The sequence below is a fragment of the Vulpes vulpes genome, chromosome 1 (genome assembly GCF_048418805.1).
Source record: "Vulpes vulpes isolate BD-2025 chromosome 1, VulVul3, whole genome shotgun sequence".
Classification (NCBI taxonomy): Eukaryota; Metazoa; Chordata; class Mammalia; order Carnivora; family Canidae; genus Vulpes; species Vulpes vulpes.
In genome coordinates this window covers 72,659,484-72,679,653 of record NC_132780.1, presented here as the reverse complement: position 1 = coordinate 72,679,653, position 20,170 = coordinate 72,659,484, and the positions used below count along the sequence as shown (strand labels likewise).

Below are 20,170 nucleotides of genomic sequence, written 5' to 3'. Positions count from 1 at the left end.
CGGAGGGCTGGGCTCTGGCTGCGAAGGCTGGGGCTCCGGCAGCCCCGCGGGTGGGCGAGGTGTGCGGGCGGACACCTGGGGGCGGGCAGGTGGGGGCCCGCGGCCAATCAGGAGCGAGCCCCTTAAGGCGGCGGCGCGGCGGAAGCGCGTGAAGGGCGTGGCAGCACCTGGCCGCACCGGCACCCTGGGCCGAGCTGCGTGGCCATGGACGTGGGCGCCGACGAGTTCGAGCAGAGCCTCCCTCTGCTGCAGGAGCTGGTCCTGGGCGCTGACTTCGTGGGTGAGGCGCGGGGAGGCCGCGGAGGCCGCGGCTCGGGTGGGCCGGGTGGGGGAGGGGCGCGGCCCAGCGGGGACCGGGACGGGGACTGGGACGGGGACGGGGACGGGCACCAGGCCGCGGGAGGCGCCCAGAGGGCCTCGGAGGGCGGGGGGATTCCTTCCCCTGCCCGGGCCCCCGGGCCCCCGGGCCCCGAGCTCCAGTGCGGCCCCAGCGGAGCAGAGCCCGTGGGGTGAGTGGCCCGCCTTGACCTTGCTTTGGCTTTCTCCTTCTCGTCTTGACCCCGCCTGGCCTCTGAGCCCCGACGGTGAGCCGGATACGTTTGCCACCTGCAGCCTTTACGGCAGGAAGAGCTGGCAATGGTCTGCGTCCGGGTACCTTTGTCTTCCTTTATTTTTCTTTTTTGGCCTGCAGGTCTGGACATCGAGTTCACGGGCCTTCGCTCCAACCTGTCCCGGCCCCAGCAGATCAGGTAATGCCAGAGGTGCCTTCCAGCTGAGCTAGGGAGGTGCGCTCACCTGCGCCCTGCTGCCTGTGACTCTGGCACCTCCCTGCTCTTTGGCAGCAGTCACCATGTGGGCAGTGAGGGGGCAGGACAGCACTTTGAGGGGTAGAGGGCCTGGGGACCCGGCCTTTGCCCCCAGTAGTAACAGGGTGCTGAGCCAGCAGGTGCCTCCGGCCGTCTCCCTGCCTGGGCACTGAGATGCCTGTGTTTTTCCACAGTCTTTTTGACTTGCCCTCGGAGTGGTATCTGAAGACCCGCCACAGTGTTCAGCAGTTCACCATCTGTCAGATTGGTGAGTGTGCTCTTCAGCTGTTTCTAAGGAGTTAATGAAGGAGGTGTTTGTATCATCTCCATGATTCCCACTGGTTAAAAACGGCCTGGACTCCTTTCAGAGAGCCTGGCTATTGTTTCACGTGATTGTTTCGTTTTGGGCTGTGTTGTGCCTGCAGGGGCCAACGCTGTGGAACAAGCAGAAACTGAATTTAGCAGCTTCGTTGCCATGCCTTACGGTTAATCAACGTTAAGGAGGCTTTACCATCATTCAAGGGAAGACCTGTAGGAATTTTGTTTACAGAAAACTTATAGAAACAAGGTTGCGTTATAAGCATCTTGTCCACAGCCTGTTTTTTTTTTCCCCCCACTAATGGGGCTTAGAGATATTTCAATATCAGCATAAACAGACCTCCATTTTTAACTATGTGACTCCCTAGTCTTACAAAGTGAATGCATCAATTGACTCAGTCTCCTGATGATGCATATTAGGGATACTCTGTGTGTGATAGAACAAGCTGTATTAATTATCTTGGTTTGTATATATGTGTTCGGTATACCCCCAGCAGATTTTACTGACGCCTGTTTTTTCTGTGAATGATGCACATCTGTGTGTGTGCTCTATCCTTATTCTCTGCTATTGTTCTATTGTGGTGTTTTTCATAATTATAAGACCTCTGAAAAGTATACAAAACAACACGTAGGTAGGTTTCTGTTGTCTTCCTCTACTTTGAAGCCTTCTTCATTTTGTGCAGGGTCTGTTTAGCAGTATGGACAGTTTAAAGCCATTAAGTGTATAAATCTCTGATTTTAAACCTAGAAAAAATGTCAATATTCTGTTCATGAAAAACCCCTTGATGTTCTATTGTAGTATTTTCTGTATGAGTTACAGCTTGACAGTTCTCCTGTTTCCAGTTTAAGAGATGATCTTATTCTAAAGCATACACAATATCCCTAGGTGCAAAGTACTGGTCAAATTGTTGCCTTTCTGAAGCTCACTTCAGATAGGTTTTCTTTGGTATTCATTTCCTCTGTGCTCGTTCTTCTAGGATTGTCCGTGTTTTCCAGTATTGAAGGAGAGTCAAACAAGTAAGTATGAAGACCTTTTGCAAAGCACCCAGCACTTGCCCACTAATCTTCTTCACCTGCTGCCCTCTACCTCCTGCCTCAGGGTCTGAACCACTTGGGCCCCGGATGTTCCGCAGTCTTCTTGCCCTTCTACCTGCTTCTGTGCCCTTTTACCCCACTATCCTCTGCGGCTTCTGGCTCTTCCAAGTTTCTCTTGGCCCAGCATCTTTTCTGGGGCCTTTCCCCCCACCTGTTTCTGCACCTGTGCCTCAGGGGAGCAGTTAACATGGTATCCTAGTGAGGGTGACCTGGTTCCTGGGCACCGTCAAAAAGCGTGCCACACGGTAGGCTTGGGATGGAGAGTAGACCCTTCCCAGGGGGCAGGATCTCTGCCTTTTCCCTCTGGACCCAGGGCCAGGCAGGAGTACTAGGAACAGCCAACATTCAAACACTCCTCGAATGAAAGGAGGAGCCTGCTCCAAGTCTGCACTGTGAGTTAGAATTTTTTAAGATTTTTTATCCATGAGAGACACACAGAGAGGCAGAGACACAGGCAGGAGGAGAAACAGGCTCCCTGTGGGGAAACTGATGCGGCACTCAATCCCAGGATCCAGGATCATGACCTGAGTCAAAGGCAAATGCTCAACCACTGAGCCACCCAGGTGTCCCTTGTGAGCTAGAATTTTAACGACCGTTTTGGCTTTTCCTTATGTTTATTTTTTTCTCATAGGTATGTAGCCCATTCATGTAACTTCTTTCTCTTCCCTACGACATTTGGGATTTTGGATTCCGAATTCTCTTTCCAGGCTTCTAGTGTTCAGTTTCTGAATCAGTATGGCTTCGACTATAACAAGGTATGGCAGCAGAGGAGGGCAAGGGGAAGGTTGGAAAAGTTCTTTGGTCTAGGTGGGTGGAGTCCCATTTGCTGTCTATGTGACCTGGACGAGGATGGTTTCTTTCCCCTCTGCTCCTGTGTGTAGAGGCTGCCTCCACTTGTCTCCTTGTCCCCTGTCTAGTTTCTCAAAAATGGGATCCCCTATATGAATGAAGAGCAGGAGAAGAAAATCAAACACAACATCCTGACTGGGAACTGGAGAGTTCGCAGGTAGAGCCTGTTTCTCCAGGTGCTTTGGGGGTAGGGGTAGGGGTGGGGGCGGGGGTGTCTCTTGTCTCTGTCACCGGCGTTCTTCTGTGTTTCCTGTGGGTTGGCATCCTGGCGCCGGGGTACGGTGACCTCACGCCAGCACCTTTAGCTGAGTGGCTTTGGAAGCACACAATCAGCCAGACACCGCAGCTCTGAGTCCTGGCGGTCCTGTTCTCTCATCTCAGATGAGAGCTGTCTTACTGCATTGAGGACGATCTTTAATGTCTAAAAGTGAAGGGGGAAAAAGAGAAAACACAGACTCTTAACTCTACATCCTCAAATGAAAAAGCAGGAACTTCATTCCAGTGCTGTAGGGGGAGAAGCAGGACTCACTCTGGGATGTTATACTGGCCTTCAGTGTGACCTTGGGGATGTCTTGGGGGGTAAATCACAGGTGACCTTGACCATGCCAGTCACGTACCTTTGCCTGGACATCCTGCCCCATGTTCCTGAATTTGTGCACTCCTGAAGGCGGGGTCTCAGCCTTTTCTCTTTACCCCTCGAGGCCACTTGTCCTACTTAAAACCCAGTACTGCTGTAGACAGGGCCAGGAGTGATGGCGTGATAGCATCGTGTGGTCACCTGGGCCCCAGGAAGCCATGCTGGCAGAGTTGGATGGAGCTGAGCTAGATTCTTTTGAGCTTTAGATTCTTTACCTTTATCAGGACAGGGTTAAAAGTACCCTGATTTTTAGCTCTGGAATGTTGTAACTGAATACTGGGTCCAGAAAACCATGTATTAGTAGAGGTTTTTTTGTTTTAAGTAGGCTCTATGCCTGATGTGGGGCTTGAACTCAACCCCAAGATCAAGAGTCTTGTATTCCATTGAGTGAGCCAGCCAAGTGCCCCTGGAAGTTTTTGTTTTTTTCTGAAATTCTTATTCTTGGCTTTTCATATAAAAACGTAGCTTTTTTAAATTTAAGATTTTATTTGAGAGAGAGCACACGAGTAAGGGGAGGAGCAGAGGGAGGGGGAGACACAGGCTCCCCACTGAGCAGGGAGCCTGATGTGGGACTTGGTCCCAGGATTCTGGGATCATGACCTGAGCTGAAGGCAGACGCTTCACCGACCGAGCTACCCAGGCACCCAAAAATGTAGCTTTTTGTAAGAGAAGAACTATTTGAATTTTTAACGTTCTGTTATTTTCAAATGTTGGAGAAAAGTCTTTCCTCATCTCAAAATAACATCGTGTTCTTACGTTTCTAACATAGGAGAAGACGTGCTTACCAAAGTTCCTGTCTTTTCCTTATTTCACCAGATGGTGCTTTTTCACCCCAAACGCTGAATTAAGCAGACAGGCCTCAGTGCTGTAGTGCTTAGTGCTTAGTGCTGGCTAGCTCCCATGCAGGAGAAAGGGATGGGACCTTCTGCAAATGTATGGGAGAGTATGGGCCGAGTGGTTGGCGCTCTCTTGTAGAACAAGACTCAGAAAATAGTCTTATTTGGGTCTATTTTTTTGCTGAGATGGCAGTGTTAAGACTGGAGTCCTCCAAAACTGCTGTCACATTAACTCTGCTTTTAAGGTTCTGGTGGTTTTCTGCAGCATCCCACTCTCATGTGCCCACTTTCAGTTCTCTGGATAAAGACCAGATCAAGGTGGTGATTGATGAGGTGACACGGTGGCTGGATTTGGCTGAGGAGGGCGACTGGATGACTCTCCCCGGTATCGCTGGTAGGCTGTCCCCCAGCCTGGGGTGTTGGGGCTGGTGACTGTTGGGTGCGGGGGTTGGGGGGAGCATACACTCTGCTCTCTGTGGGGAGTGTATGTTCTGGGCACCGGCTCAGCAGGTGAATTGTCGTTGGGGTTAAAGCTCTGACCTCAACTCAGAAGCTTGAGGTTTTTTGACCCATTTGGAGTTGTGTGTGTTTTTTTGTTTTGTTTTCTTTTTTTTAAAGATTTTATTTACTTGAGAGAGGGCACATAAGTGGAGAGGGTGCAAGAGAGGCAGAGGGAGATGGAGAAGCAGGCTCCCCACCGAGCAGGGAGCCTGATGAGGGGCCTCGATCCCAGGATCATGACCCAAGCTGAAGGCAGACATTTAACTGACTGAGCCCCCCCAGGCGCCCCTATTTTGAGTTTTCAGAATGAAGTCCAGCTCTGTTTAGAGTCGTCTTTTTCATCCCAATCCTGAGAGTCCTGTGGGGCTCTTGTCTCTTGTTCATCTCTGCATTTTCTTCCCCTCATGGCACAATGTAGAATCACAATGAACATACCCTGGATTAGTGGTTCTCAGGCCTGGCCTGTGACACCTCCTCCCAACCCCAGGGTCTCCAACCCTTTCCCTGGGCGTCCACAAGGTCGAAAGTATTTCAGAATCTCACTGGCCATTGTCACTGTGCCTTTGCAGGAATGGTAGCCAGTGAAGCGCTGGTGGGTAACCCTGCCAGCACCTCGGCACAGTGCTGACTGTGGTTATTTTGATTTGGGTATTTTCAGCCATTTTGTCAAGTGAGAAAAGCAAACCTGTCACTTGCAGAAAAAGAACTCACAGAATTTGCTAGTGATAAAATTCAAGCTTTCAATCAAACTAAAATTCTGGGAAACTTGGGTCTGCCACCTGGAGCTTGACAGCTTCCCAGTACCGAGACCTTTCTGATGGTCGGTGGCCACATATGCAAGTGTCTCTTGTTGATAGCATTTAACGAAATGTGTGAACTTCAGGAGACTCGAGTACCTCCACAAACCAGTATCTTTCATGTAACCAATGCATGAGATTACAAAACCATGGGCAGCAATATAATGGGTTTATTATATTTTTAAAGATTTTATTTACGTGAGAGAGCACGAGTGGGAGGAGAAGGGGAAACAGGGATCCCAGGACACCGGGATCATAACCTGAGCCGAAGGCAGATGCTTAACCGACTGAGCCCCTGGGCTTGTTATTTTATTTTATTTACTTATTTTTCTGGGCTTGTTATTTTAAAAGAGAACTCTTTATGTTGTTTACCGCACGCTGTTCTAACATGCTAAGTGTCAAAAGCTATCACTCCCCGCCCCTCCGGCCATAAAGGCCTGTCGGGGTACTCCATCTCAGAGTGGTGTCCTGTAATGGGGCTCCCGGGCTTAGGCACACCTCTCTGCGCTGCCTCTCCATTGGCTCTATGCATCTCTCAACTCCTCCTGAAGAAGCTAGACTGCCGTCTGTGATGGTTCTATGCGAGCCTCATGTCTCCTTGCCACAGGCTTCCAGGCCTTTGAGGTCCAGTTGGTGCTGAGGCAGGCCCTCCCTGACATCTGGACGGTCCTGAGAGACCAGGGGGTGAGTTCCCACCTGTGAGCAGGCTGTCTCAGCGGCCCCATTTTCTCTCATCCCACCAAATCTGGCCTCTAAAAGGCTTTCTTTCTTTCGTCTTTTCCCCCTCTCCTCGTGAGATGAACCACTTCTTTGGCTTTGTTCCCAGGAACCCAGGATTCAGAGAACTTGTCTCTACTTTTGTCTCAGATAATAGTAAAAAAAGTGAGTAAACAACATCGCTGGTATCTTGAGAACACCTCCTGTGATCGAGAGAGCTGTTGGAAGGAGAAGATTCTTCTCTCTGCGAGGGGCTTCTCGGTGTTTTTCCAGATGCTGGTGAAAGCCCAGAAGGTAGGCAAGAAAAATCTCTTCTCTTGCTCTCTAGCAGTCCTTTGTATTTCTGACCATAGAAGTATGCTGGATCCTCCAACAAAAATAAGATTCCTTGAGATAAGTTCTTGTCCATAACTGGCTTTCTGGATCTAGCCTTGCTTCCCCTAAACTGATGAGTTAAGCTGGGACAGAGAGTCCGCATAAAACACTGTGGTTCTTTTCCGCTGTTACATACATGGCTGCTTCACTACTAGCTGACCTAGAACTGCTGGGGGGACCTTGTTTCATTCAGAACCCCAGCGTGGACCCTGTCCCACATCCTCCTACACCCTGCTTGTCGTCCTGGCCATGGAGCGGTTGCGTCGAGTGTCATGAGGGTGGGGTGAAAGATCACAGTGGGTTCTAAAGCCACCCCTTCTGCGAGAGGGTGTTCACCTAGGATGTCTGTTCTTACACCTCTTCTGTGCACCTGTCGATTCGTCCAAGTAGCCCCTAGTGGGCCACAACATGATGATGGACCTGCTGCATCTCCACGAGAAGTTCTTCAGGCCGCTCCCAGGTACGGGCACACCTTCTAGTCCCTTCCCGGGCTTCTCTCAATCCTTGCAAGGGGGTTTGGGTCCAGAGTGCTCCTGCAGTAGCCCCGACATGCACTGCTCCCCACGACTTGGTGGGCTTCTGCAGAGTTCCAGCACATCTGTCCTTGTTGCCATCCTTCCAGAGGGGAAGCCAGGTGACTGATTTTTCTGGCAGGAAAGCTTACGTTTGACTTGATCCTCTGATCCCCATTATAGAAATTGTCCCTTATTCTCATATATAACCTTGCAAAATCAGAAATGGGAGCAGGAGGGAAGCTGCCTTCAATCTCAGCTATAATCCTAACACTTGGCTTTTTCCTCTGAGTTCTCACAAATTAGGTCGCGCTACCTAATTAGGTCGCAAACATACCATAGTTGATGGTATGTTTGGTTGTTTGGCTCCCCCCACCCCCACCACTTACCCAAAGCATGTATGTCATTCACTCAATAAATGCCAATTCGGTGGCTGTGTGGCCTTGTTTTATGGCTGGACTGTGCTTTTCTATGACTGATGCCCTTGCTTGGATATAACCGTGTAGTGCTGCTGTTAAAAGCACGGACTTGAGAGCCATGCTTGGGTCCTCATTCCACCCCTGTTACCTGTGTGAGCTCCAGCAAGCTACTTTCTCCATTTCCTTGCCCATAAAATCGAGGGTAAAAGTAGAACCAACATCCTGATACAGGGATTAAATGAAGTCCTGTACACTATCTAGACAAGGAGGGTGAGATGGTGCTAAGATTTCCCCAAGAAATGTATTGATAAAACACCTTACTTTGAGCATACTAAGAAAATGAGCATACTAAGAAAATTGGGGGAGGAGTAGGGGTAAAATTAATAAGCATTCACCAGAAGAATTAAGACAAGATTTCTAGGAGAATAAGAGCTGGGTAAGAAAGGAAAGGTCGGGGAACACGGCCTGGCCCTGTGAGAGCGCGAGGAGGTGTGGGCTGGAGATGAGTCATGAGTTGAGCCGTCCTCCTGTTCGTAGGAAATCACAGGTAGATGCCTAAAACTGGAGAAATTGGCAGCAGCATGGTGCTGCCCGTTGAGAGATCTGGGAACAAACACCCAGAGAAAAGGAATGGAAAGTGCGTGGGGAGTGGGAAGAGGAGAGCAAGGCTTGGTGTTGGTTGGTTTTGCAACAAACCTCTTTATATGCAGGTAGGCCTTTGATCTGAATATACCAATCAGTAGCTTAATTTATCAGGGCACTTATAATTTTTAGTTGGCTTTTCTTGAATCTTCTCTGAACAGTGTCTTACAAATGACAATTTCATATCTGCCTTTCCAATAGCACTTCTTTCTCCTCCCCCCTCCCCCCCCTCCCCCCCGTTGGCTAAAACCTTGCAAACTACATTAATGTTGACCATAGAAAATATCCTGAATTTAATAGCCATTGGCTTTCACCACCGTGAATGGTGATGGCAGGTTGGTTTGAGATTCTGTCAATTCTTAATGATTAAGAGCAGGGATGTTTTTAATTTTTGTTTTGTTTGCTTTATTTGTTAGCGTTGGTGACAAGCTAGGTTGGAGAATCTTCTTCCCCATTTTTACCAACATACCCTCTTTTGTCTGGTCTTTCCCTTTAGAAAGCTATGATCAATTTAAGTTGAATATCCACAACCTATTTCCCATTCTCATTGACACCAAGAATGTGACCAAGGACATCTGGAAGGTAATGAACGGGACTGCTTTGGCTTAAGGAGTGCTTTATCCCAGTCACACTTCACTTTGTCTCTTTCTAAAAATTTTTCCTGGAACCCTTCTCTATTTTACCACCAGGATTGGCTTCATTTGTATTTTATTTTATTTTATTTGTATTTGTATTTTAGTGTTGGGTTATCCTATTAGCTTCCGAGTTTCTTTTTTCCTTCAAGTTCCCATGTTTTGAATGAGTTCTCTTTAGCTTGTCTGATCTAAATAAGCATGTCATGGAACAGCTTGTTCTAGAGCTTGATATATGAGTGATGAGTATTTGCAGCCAACTTCAAGAGCATCAGGATGGAGGAGGTTCTGAAAAATCTTTACTGAGCCATAGGTCATGAGTTTTCCACCCTGAGCACATTAGTCACCTGGGAAGCCAAGTCCTGACACCTGGGTCCCACCGCCAGCTTCCTGTGGTTTAGAGGGATGGGCGAGTGTTTTAAAAGCTCCCAGATGGCTTCTGTTGTGCAGTTAGGGCGTGAACTACACATGGAGAAGGGACCCACCAGCTAGCTTAAATGTTTCTTAGAAATTAAACTGAAGAACAGAGAAGGGGAGTCAGATTAGCATTTTTTTTTTTTTTAAGATTTTATTTATTCATGAGAGACACCCAGAGAGACAGGCAGAGACCTAGGCAGAGGGCGAAGCAGGCTGTCTGCGGGGAGCCCAGTGCAGAACTCTGTTATAGGACCCCGGGATCACGATCTGAGCCGAAGGCAGACATTCAACCACTGAGCCACCCAGGTGTCCCTCAGATGAACATTTAAAAGCCTCAAGCTGGTTACTTAAGATGAATTACCCAATAAGGGAGCCACAGATATGGCACTGGGTTACTTGGTACATCTTTGCCTGGAGCTGTGTTCACTACTTGCACCTCACCAGTTCCTAGCTCTTAACACGCTAATGTGATGTCTGTGTCCATGTGGTGGAGTCCTAGAGTGAAGCAGAGAGGATGTGGGCTGATCTGAGGGGACCGTGTGTACCCCTTGCCACACAAGAGTTGATGAGCTCTGAGGCAACCTGGAGTTCCCCAAGGCTTGCTAGTTCTCAGAGCACCTGGTGTCCTACATGTGTGTCCTTGGCCATGGCCGGGAGCCTTGGAGGCATACATTTATGGAACCTCTTAAACACTTGTCTTTGAAGGAAGGTAGTAGTTGTTGCCGTTCTTCTAGCTTAGGTCTTTGGGTACCTTCTAGGAAACCCAAGATTAGTAGGTGCCCAGATATCAAAGAATAAGGAGATTTAAGTTTGAATAGAAAGAGGGGCTTGGGATCCCTGGGTGGCGCAGCGGTTTAGCACCTGCCTTTGGCCCAGGGCTCGATCCTGGAGACCCGGGATCGAAACCCACGTCGGGCTCCCGGTGCATGGAGCCTGCTTCTCCCTCTGCCTGTGTCTCTGCCTCTCTCTCTCTCTCTCTCTCTCTGTGACTATCATAAATAAAAATTAAAAAAAAAAAAAAAAAAAGAGGGGCTTATAGGGATTATTTATTTTCTAGGCTCTTTAATGGCCATTTGGTAATCCTCAAAGCAGATAACAAAAGCACAAGTTTTATTCTCCCTGATTTGTTTTCCATAATTTTAGGAACTGAATTTTCCAAGAGTTTCAAACCTTTCAGAAGTTTATGAAGTCCTAAACAGGTAAGGAATTTTTTTTTTTTTTTTTTTTTTTTTTTTTTTTTAAAGCAGTGCAGGGATTCTCAGTCCAGGGCAGGGGGAATTTTATTCCCCAGGACATGGCTGCAGTGTTGAGACTTTGGATTGGTGTCTGCTGAGTAGAGGCACAGGACAGCCCCCAACAGCAAAGGATTCTCCAGCCCGAAATGTTCTAGTGCTGAGGTTAACCCTGTCTAGAGGGCCAGGAATCCAGTAAAATACCTATGGCTGTTGGATTATGTGATTTTTTTTTTTTTTTTTTTTTAAGATTTTTAAAATTTATTCATGAGAGAGGCAGAGACACAGGTAGAGGGAGAAGCAGGCTCCACGCAGAGAGCCTGATATGGGACGCGATCTTGGGACCCTGGGATCCTGACCTGAGCCGAAGGCAGACACTCAACCACTGAGCCACCCAGGCATCCCAAAATATTGATACTTTAAAAAAAAAATTTTTTTTTTAAATTTATTCATGAGAGAGAGAGCGAGAGGCAGAGATACAGGCAGAGGGAGAAGCAGGCTCCATGCAGGGAGCCCGATGCAGGACTTGATCCCAGGACCCCAGGATCATGCCCTGAGCCAAAGGCAGACGCTCAACTGCTGAGCCACCCAGGTGTCCCTACGTGGTGGTTTCTGTTGGCCACGGTTTAATTTCTTTTGATTGGTTTCTGATTACTGGAGATAATCTCCATGAGATTAGGCTCGTCTCCTTTCATCCGATGGTGGTTCTCCTGGGCCCACAGCAGAGGTGGTAGATGTGCCCCCAAGCATTTGAGTGAATGAACGACCTCAGTACTAGGGATGACCCTGATCTTTCTGTAGGAGAAGCAGCTCCCACCTCCCCTCCTGGCCTTGACCCACTGTGGCCTGGGTGCAAGTTGGTGGGGACACAGGGCCCGGGAACACCAGGGTAGGGGCAGCTCACCTCCTTCCACCCCAGCTGGGAGGACTAGCACCCAGAGCAGCGGTGGGGAGAGTGCCACATTGCGGCAGCTGAAAGTGGCACCTTTTTGAGAGGTGATCAGATCTGTGCCTCTGTTGGTGGCTGTCTTCTGACCACCCACATGACCACCCCTTGCTGTGCCATGCCTGGGCACTGGGTCCTCCAGCGGCGCCCCTGGTCTAGTTACAGGAAGACAGTAAGAGGCCCTATGCGGGGAGTCTCCGCTCCCTCCCCACCCTCCAGTGTTGTCTTTTTAAGAGTCTCTCCTGCCAGCCTGCACATATGAGCACCGCCTGTATGCAGGGCGGGGTGAGGAGGTGCTCTACATGGCCTTGGCCCATGGAGGTCGGGTTCTCTTCCTTCATGAACCTTGTTCTTGCCAGCTTGCCGGGTGCAGGCTCTGCTATGGTCGCAGCCGAGGGGCCAATGTGTGTGAGGTGCATGGTGTATGACCCACCCTCTGGTGCCTGGCACTCCCAGCCTCTCCCCTCCCAGGCCTTCCCTAAGATCCTTTCCCAGATTTCTGGTGGGTTTTTAATTTTTTTAATCCATTCTTCCTGGGGTCTTGTTCTTCCACCCACCCCTTTACTTCCTTCAGGGCGGCTCCCCAGCCCTCCTCTTGCTCATGACCATGTCCCTGGGTGACTGAATCTACCTCCTCAGCTTCCACTGCTACCACCTGTGACTGTTGAGACCCCCAGGGCCCCTTCGCTTGCCCCCTGTCTGCTGGCCCTTCCTACCCGCATGGCCACAAACCCCTTTTAACCTGCTCTGTTCTTGGCCCTCAAGCCCACCTCTGTGCCTGAGGCAACCCCTGCTAGGTCCTCTGGCCCCAGGCCCATGTGCATGTGGGAGGCTCTACTTGAAACGCCAGGCTCTGAACTGAGACTCCTCAGGCTCAAGGTCTGGCTTTGCCACCCGGTGGCTTGTGAGCAACCTCAAGAGAACGACTGAATCTCTCTGGGCCTCTGTCTTCCCGCCTGTGACCTGAGGAAGTGGCCACAGGAAACCCGCAGGTGGCTATAGAGGTGAACAGCTCACATGCAGGGAAGGACTAGGGCCCCTGCCTGCGCAGTGTTGGTGTTGGCGGCTGGCATGGTAGCCCTAAACCAAATGGGCACACACCTGAGACAGTTGGCAGTTCTGAGGTGCTTGGCATGGACCCATGTTGAGAGGCTTTGTTGGAAAACCAAGGGAAGGTTTCCTCGTGGAGTGCCCCCACCTGTGCCAGAGCCGGGCCCACCAACAGTGTTGGTGTTGGCGGCTGGCATGGTGGCCCTAAACCAAATGGGCACACACCTGAGACAGCTGGCAGTTCTGAGGTGCTTGGCATGGACCCATGTTGAGAGGCTTTGTTGGAAAACCAAGGGAAGGTTTCCTCGTGGAGTGCCCCAACCTGTGCCAGAGCCAGGCTAGGCCAGCCACTCCTAGTCAGCTGACGCCCTGAGCATGCCCAGAGGCTTTCTGGTGTGCCCTTCCTCTGTGTGCCTAGCATCCCTGCTTTCGCCCCAGCCTCTCTCATTGCAGGCATGCAACCTGTGGGCATCTCAGGGCCTGTCTGGCTCGTTTCCCCATCAACACTGGTGTGATCTTTTAAAACATGAATCACCTGGGCCGTGTTTCTGGGCTGTCTTCCCCATGTTTCTGAAAGGGCTTCCCATACCCCCTCACCTCTCCTCCCCGATCATCCGAGCTTTTTTCCTGGCCCCTGCTGTTCCCATGGGGGCTTTGGCCACACTTAATGCCTCAGTGGCACTGGTTGGGCCTCGCTGCCTTTGCCTGTTCTCCATGTTCAACTTGCCGGACACCTCTCTGTGCCTTCAACTGTATGAGTTCCTGTGGTTCAGGACTCTTGGGGTGCTGCTGCGGTAGTGGGACCAGCTCCCAACCTGCCCTTTAGACCACAGGGTAGTTCCAGGCAGAGCTGGTGCCAAGCGTATCAGGCTCGGTGCATGGCAGTTGCTCAGAGTGAGTAACCCAGCTACAGCCTCTGGCACATCTGCCTGATTGCCTGGTTACCAAGACCCTACCTCCCCCCCACTCCTGGGTCTGTGCCTTTTTGTTCTTTTTAGAAAGGCACCCCAGTCTCTTTATTAAGAGACTATTTGTTCTTTTTAGAAAGGCACCCTTTATTTAAAAATAAAAGGACTCTTTTATTTTTATTGACTTAATGTGGTGCGGAGAGCCCAAGAAGGGCTTATTTGCAGTGACTGTTCCTTACGCTGCTTTTCTCTACTAGTGACTTGAATCCTACCAAAAATTCTGGGCCAGTGGTTATTCATGCAAGCAAGTGTGAAAAATACGGTATGTTCCTGTGAGTGTATGCTGCTCCATGGTTGGCAAAGTATTGAGGTGTCAGGGATGAGGCCTGGCCTCTCCTGATCAGGGGCAGGTGTGTGGGAAGGTCACATGGGGTGCTCCATGTCCCCCCTCTGCCTTATGAAGGAGCCATCCTGGAAGGGATCGTAACTCCTGGGGGTCCTCTGCCCCCTTTGACATGTGGCTGGCTTGCTGGGGGGCCAGAGCCCATGGGGAAGACAGGTGGGGAGAAGCACACACACCTTTCTGGAGGAATGATGGGTGCTGGTGTTGTGTGCTTGGCCAGCGCAGGTGTGGAGCTGGGTGGGGAAGAGATTCCTCGTCCAGGCCGTGTTCTGATGGTGGCTCCGCACTCTCTCTCTCTCTCTCTCTCTCTCTCTCTGTCTTCAGTTGAGACCAAGTACCCCCACGAGGCCGCCTATGATGCCTTCCTCTGTGGATCAGGTGAGAGTTGCTGTCCTCTGCAAGGGGACTCCTGCTTTACTTGTGGTAATCTCCCACCATCCTGAGGGTCTCCGTTTATTTCCAGGTGGGTTGCATGTAATGGACACAAAGCAGGAGTAGGCATATTTTGAGGAGGTGATCTGGTTGAGCCCGGACGTGTGTTACATTTCTAGCTTTTCTCTCCCCCCCCCCCCCCACCAGTTCTTCTGAAAGTGGCACACTTGCTCCTATGGAGAGTACACAGGTGAGCGTTCCTTCCTTTCGTCCTGTTCCCGGAACAGTGGCCACATTCTGAGCCCTTGCTGTAAGCTGAGACCTCCGGGCTCCTGTGGCTCTCCCAAAGACGGGGGGAGGCAGTGTCATTGGGCAGGGATGGTCCCTGACTGGGCAGCAGCCCCCCCGCCCCGCCCACCCTGTGGAGGATGGCCTTCCCTGCTGGTCCTGGGTCCTCGTCTCCACTTTGGGATCGTTCACGTGCCAGGAGGCCAAGGGAGGGAGGTCAGCTGCAGGTCCCCGCACCTGCCTCAGTGCTTCCCAGTGTAGTATGCTGGCTTCATTACCCACCTGGTTCTCCTAACTGCAGAAATCACAGGTAGGAAGATGGAGTGTTCTGGTCAATGAGTGGCACCTCCTTGGGGCCTGTACAGGCTGGGGAGAAGGGGAGCTGCTTGGAATAAGGGCTATAGGGAAAAGCTTCTTAACCCCAGGTTGGCATCGTAAATGCATTTCCCCATGGCAGCAGCATTCTTGATTCTTAGAATCAAGGCACCAGGCTCCTAGGCACCGATGCCACACTTGAAATATGTGTTCTGTAGCCCCGTCCTTGGTGTATGTATTTGGTAAGTAGGAATTAGGCCTGGTGGAGGAGCTAATCAAAATTGTAGCAGGGTCTTTGAGGCTGACTTGAAACCTTTTCTGACTAAGAAAACTAATAATCGTAGACTAATCTGTTAACTTTGGTACTGCCCGCATTTGCCCATTTTAGTAATGGCTGTTATGCATAGAAATACTCTATGACCTGTTGACGTGAGGCTGATAGCTTGAATAAGAAGTCTGTCTCCCTCACCACCCACCCCCCTTATTCTTTCCTCTGACAGCATCTGAGTGCTGACTGGGGAGGTACATGCATGCGAGACAGTGAAGGCTGCTAATGGCAAGGGAGCCGCATCGTGCCCTGCACCTGGGTGCCTTACAGCCTTTTGCTCTGAACCTCATGACTTAAAAACCCTCCTAGGTTTAGAGAAGTTCTATAGTGACCTGGGGCCTGCCTGGCTCCAAGGTTTGTGCTTCTCCACGAACCTGTGCTTAGATGTGTGGTTGTGTCTGGATGGAGGTAGGGCATAGTAGAATGACGGCTGAGGGGCAGCCATTAGGAATCAAGGGTGATGTCCTGTCAAGTGCACCTCTGGACCATGGCCTCTCACTAATTCTGAGCCCATTGCTAACATTTGTCAAGGAATTCTTACCAAAAGTGTCACCAACAGGCAGTGACCACCTGGAAGTCCTGCTTTGATTTGGGCCCTGGAGAGAACTTTGTGAGATTGGTTGGTGGGGGAAGCACAGTGATTTGGGGGGAGGAGGGGGAAGAGTGATTCAAGGCAGCCCCTTCCTCTGTTCCATCAGCAGACTCTTAGCTGTGGCTGAGGACCTGTGCTTGATCGCTGCTCTGCCTGAATGCTCTGGGGTTTTCTCTGTCCCTACAGTGCCGGTCCCGTGCCTGAGCCCTCCTTTTCTCTCTACCTTGACGTGCTGGCTCCCTATGTGAACCAGGTGAATCTTATCCGAGCTGGGGTCCCTAAGATTGTGAGTAGCCTTTCTTTTGTTCCTTTCCCCTACTCAGAGGCATGTGCTGGGAAGCAGCCTGGTTTCCTGGGGGATATCTCAGAGATGGTCTGATGACGACCAAAAACCAGAGTGAAGAGGGTGCTTCCACCCCGATAGGCTTGTTCTTTCCTTGTCTTCCTGCCCAAACCAATGCGGATGTGTACATTCCTTCCGTCCCCCTCCCAGTCCACACAGGACATCTTGTAGCCTCAGGATTTTCAAACCAGGTAGTTTGTCACTAGGAATTTCAGAAAATCTCTGTTCTTCTCCCTGTCTTCTAGAACTTTTCTGGTCCAGATTGCCCCAGTATCCGGCCTCCCATCCTCCTCCTGCGTGTCCGTAGGTGGCCTGGGGTCAGCGAGCAGCAAGTCTATCGTGAGTTTCAGAATGTCTGCAAGTTTGATGTGCGGCGCCTCTCACGGAGCCAGTTCCTGCTCTTGACCAATAAGTTTAAGGAGTAGGTGCCTTGGCCCCCAGCCTGTCCTTGGGCCCCACAGCCCCTGTCTCCTAGTGGTCTCTTGGGGCAGCAGGTCTGATACTTGCATGCCTGACCTGAGAACTCCTCTTGGCAGTGCTCGGAGCATCCTGAAGGAGTACAGGGGCCACCCCACCCTGCAGGTCTCCCTGTACCGATACTGGAGACACTCCCCGAACATCAACTGCTTGTTACAGTAAGTGACCAGGACCAAGGCCGCCTTTTGGACTAAGACTACAATGTTGGTGGGCTCTGCATGGAGTGGAGTTCACTAGCTAGTGTGTGTTATGAAGGGGTCATTGACAAGTATGGTAACCTGGGTATCGTTCGGGAACACCGGGCAAGCATTTACTAAACATCTACTGTATTGGGCACTATTGTGGGTTCTAGGTTGCATCAGCCAATAAAATAAAATCCCTGTTCTCTTGGAACTCACACTCCAGCGGGAGGTAACTGTGAACAAGCGAATTATAGAATAGATCAGGTGACAAGTGTGTGGCAAAAACGAGCAGGTCAGAAGGTGGGAGTAGGGGGCTAGAGGGGGGCTGCTGGTGAGGGAATAGATGGGAACCCCATGAAAGTCTTAAAGGATGTGAGGGAATGAGCCCGGCAGAGCTCTGGGGGAGACTGCCTGGGTGTGGGGCCGAGGCTCTTGGGTGGGGAAATGTCTGGTGTGCCTAGGGGCAATGAGGAGACCATGGAGAGGGGCTGAAGAGGTTTGGGGGCCTGGTGGGCCCAGGCTGTTGGGAGGAGCTGTGGGCGGCCAGGTGAGGTACTCTGTGTGAGGCAGGCTGTAGAGGGCCAGGGGGGTGGTTGGGAAACCAGGCGGGCATCCTGTCCAGTTGGGCTTGGACTGCGTTGGTGGCAGAGTGGGGTGCTGAGGTGGGATCGTGGACAGCCTGGAGCAGGGTCGGGTTTGGGTTTTCGGCCTGCGTGACACAGATGGAATTGCTCTATGAGGGTTTTGGCTGCTGGTTAAGAGCCTTATCTGTAGAAAACCACATGCTTGGAGAAAAATGTTTGGCTATCTTTTCCATCTGTCAACCTTTGATGTAAATCACTAGGAAAATGACTTGTCTGCATGTGTCTCAGGCCATTCTGCCCTGGAGTCAGAAATTCATGTGGGGAGAAGGATGGGAAGATGGGGATGTTTTGGTGAGCGGGGCCGGGCCTGCGCATCTGTCCTCTGGACCTGCCCGTTCTCACACGGCTACCAGTGGAGCCGCTGACCTGCTCTGTCTTGCAGGGTCTGCGGTGTGGTCACTACCTGGGCTCTCCTGGCGCTTCTCCTCGGAAGACCTGGCCCCTGAGTGCAGCCTGCAGCCCCTGTCCTATCTCTGCACCAACCTGGGACAGCCAGCCAGTTTTTTTTTTTTCTTTGTGGGTTTTGTTTGTATAAATCATATTTTACGTGTAGACCGATCTGTGAGGTCCTTATGAGAAGCTTTGTTTTGAATGTGAAATACTGTAATGATCATCAACGATAAAGAAATCCTTAGATGTGGCACTTTGGTGGCCAGAACTTTTCTTTCTGTAAATGGGGAGATGTTCCCACCCCTGGGAATTTAGGCTAGACCCTACCCCACCCCCAGAGGGTCTCCTGCACAGACCACAAGCACGGGAGCTGGACAGCAGGTGAACCAAAGACTACATTATTTTTGGGAGAGAAAGTTTTGGCCGATAGGCCATTTCCCAGATGGGAACCTCTACCAGCCTGAGTTCAGTAAAGAGGCAAAAAAAAAAAAAAAAAAAAATGAAGCTAAGTGTCCATATGTATTTGTGATGTTTTTTTGAAGATTTGAGAGAGAGAGGAAGCACAAGTGGAGTGGAGGGCTGAGGGGGGAGGAGAGGGAGAAGCAGGCTTCCCGCTGAGCAGGGAACTGGATGTGGGGCTCTATCCCAGGACTCTGGGGTCATGACCTCAGCCAAAGGCAGATGGCCACCCAGGCGCCCCTCCCCTTTTCTCTTGTGGGCTTTTGGGGCTCAGTCTCATTAGACGAGCTCCACATGCAGTAACCAAACGTGAGAAGTGAAAAACACACTTAGCTGAGTGTACCAAGTGACCATTTTGACTTTCCAAGATTGGGGCAGGGCCTGACCACCAGAAGCTAGTTTGTGTGGTTCTGGAGTGAGGACCACCCTGAAGTGACTTTGAGACTGGAGTCTTGTGACTCCTACCTGCTGTGTGCACCTTCATTGGGGCGTCTGTGCTGTCGGTAGTGGTCTGTACCGGACCATGGGGACGCTGGCTGCACTGCCTGTCTGTTGGCCCTTCTGGGGGTTGGGGGGGTGGCTGGGCCTTGATCATGTTTGGGTTCCATTTACGAGTTCTCCTGAGCCTCTCCATCGATTGTGTGCTGTTCAGATGTGCCAAGTGCAAGGAGAGCCCCGGGGTGTTGGGTGGGCTCGGGATCCCAGTCATGGGGCCTCCTCCTCCCCTACTTTCTCGTCATCTTGTCTAGGTCTTCAGAGCTGTGCTTTTTATGCAGTTCTTTCTGCCATCGTTAAATGAAAAATCCAAAGCAAAACGTAAACCAGCTGCCCCACCTTCCCCCCTTCCCTCTGTCTGCCTCCCTCCCTCTGTGGCTTGGACCCTTCTTTCAGCTGCATCTCCCTTGTAGACTGGCTCATAGGCCACAATGGCCACGTTGGCAGCCTGCCCCCAGCTGCCTGCCCTCCCTGGGACCTCCTGGTCCATTAACGCTATGCAGAGCCTCCCCTCTCCCTGCCCCTCCTGCTCCGAGTCCTCCTATGGATTCTGTGGCCAGGTTCCCCTGATCTTCCTGTTTGCTCCTGCCCTATAGGCTGTGTTGAGCACCCTTCCTCTTCTGCTTGCCTCTGAGCCTCCCTGGCATCTCCTTTCCGTTCTGGATCTTTGCTGTCCTGATGGCCCCATCAGGGGTCGTCAGGCTTCTCCTGCCTCTATTAGGACACTTAGCACAGTGTGGCCAGGTCCTGGGCTGTCCCCTCACAGGTGGGCTCTCTGCTGTCAGGTCCACGGAACCTGCGGGTCCCTCTGTGTCTGTGTGAGCTGATGTTCCCTGTGCCGGAGCCTCTGAGCTACTTGGAATGCAGTTTGGATTCTTGGGTGCTGCTCATTGAGGCACCTTAATAATGAGTATCCTCCTGCACAATTGACGTGGTTCTGCCTCTGCAGTTGAGAAGGATGCACGGTCGCTCCACATGACCTTGGCCTAGAATGTCCTCGTGACCCTCTGGCTCCTGACATGACTCCAGTCCTTGCTCTTTGGCTGTTTGAATCTTATGTGTAACTGATGAGATTTTTTAGCATTAGAAAGATCATGAGTGGAAATAGCAATCTTAAAATTGTCATCTTAAAATTAGCCTTTTTAGATCTTTCAGGTACCTTTTCCCTGAGAGATAAAAGTTCATGTCCTTGG

General features: G+C 51.0%; 1 protein-coding gene across 3 annotated transcripts; it reads left to right on the top strand.

Moving 5' to 3' along the window:
• Positions 1-93: 93 nt before the first annotated feature.
• On the top strand, positions 94-18,273 carry PNLDC1 (PARN like ribonuclease domain containing exonuclease 1). 3 transcript variants are annotated; one of them, XR_012003108.1, is made up of 19 exons: positions 94-280; positions 692-749; positions 1,001-1,074; positions 2,102-2,141; positions 2,851-2,974; positions 3,137-3,225; positions 4,835-4,935; positions 6,447-6,523; positions 6,707-6,850; positions 7,322-7,391; positions 9,001-9,086; positions 10,697-10,752; positions 13,947-14,011; positions 14,417-14,470; positions 14,672-14,714; positions 16,174-16,273; positions 16,576-16,669; positions 16,867-16,965; positions 18,016-18,273. XR_012003108.1 is itself a non-coding variant. In XM_026018738.2 (19 exons), the coding sequence occupies exons 1-19, from the start codon at positions 205-207 to the stop codon at positions 18,077-18,079; spliced, it is 1,596 nt and encodes a 531-aa protein (XP_025874523.2). In that variant the 5' UTR covers positions 94-204; the 3' UTR covers positions 18,080-18,273. The 3 variants fall into 3 exon arrangements, 2 of the variants coding, with proteins under 2 accessions (XP_025874523.2, XP_025874524.2); XM_026018738.2 differs by having other exon boundaries at positions 16,576-16,751; XM_026018739.2 differs by lacking the exon at positions 18,016-18,273 and having other exon boundaries at positions 16,867-17,001.
• Positions 18,274-20,170: the final 1,897 nt, after the last annotated feature.

Coding starts and splice junctions, on each gene's coding strand:
- PNLDC1 (XM_026018738.2), top strand. CDS start 205: ATGGACGTGGGCGCCGACGAGTTCGAGCAGAGCCTCCCTCTGCTGCAG. Junction 10,753..13,946: donor GTTTATGAAGTCCTAAACAG/GTAAGGAATTTT, acceptor TTTCTCTACTAG/TGACTTGAATCCTACCAAAA. Junction 14,471..14,671: donor TGCCTTCCTCTGTGGATCAG/GTGAGAGTTGCT, acceptor CCCCCCCACCAG/TTCTTCTGAAAGTGGCACAC.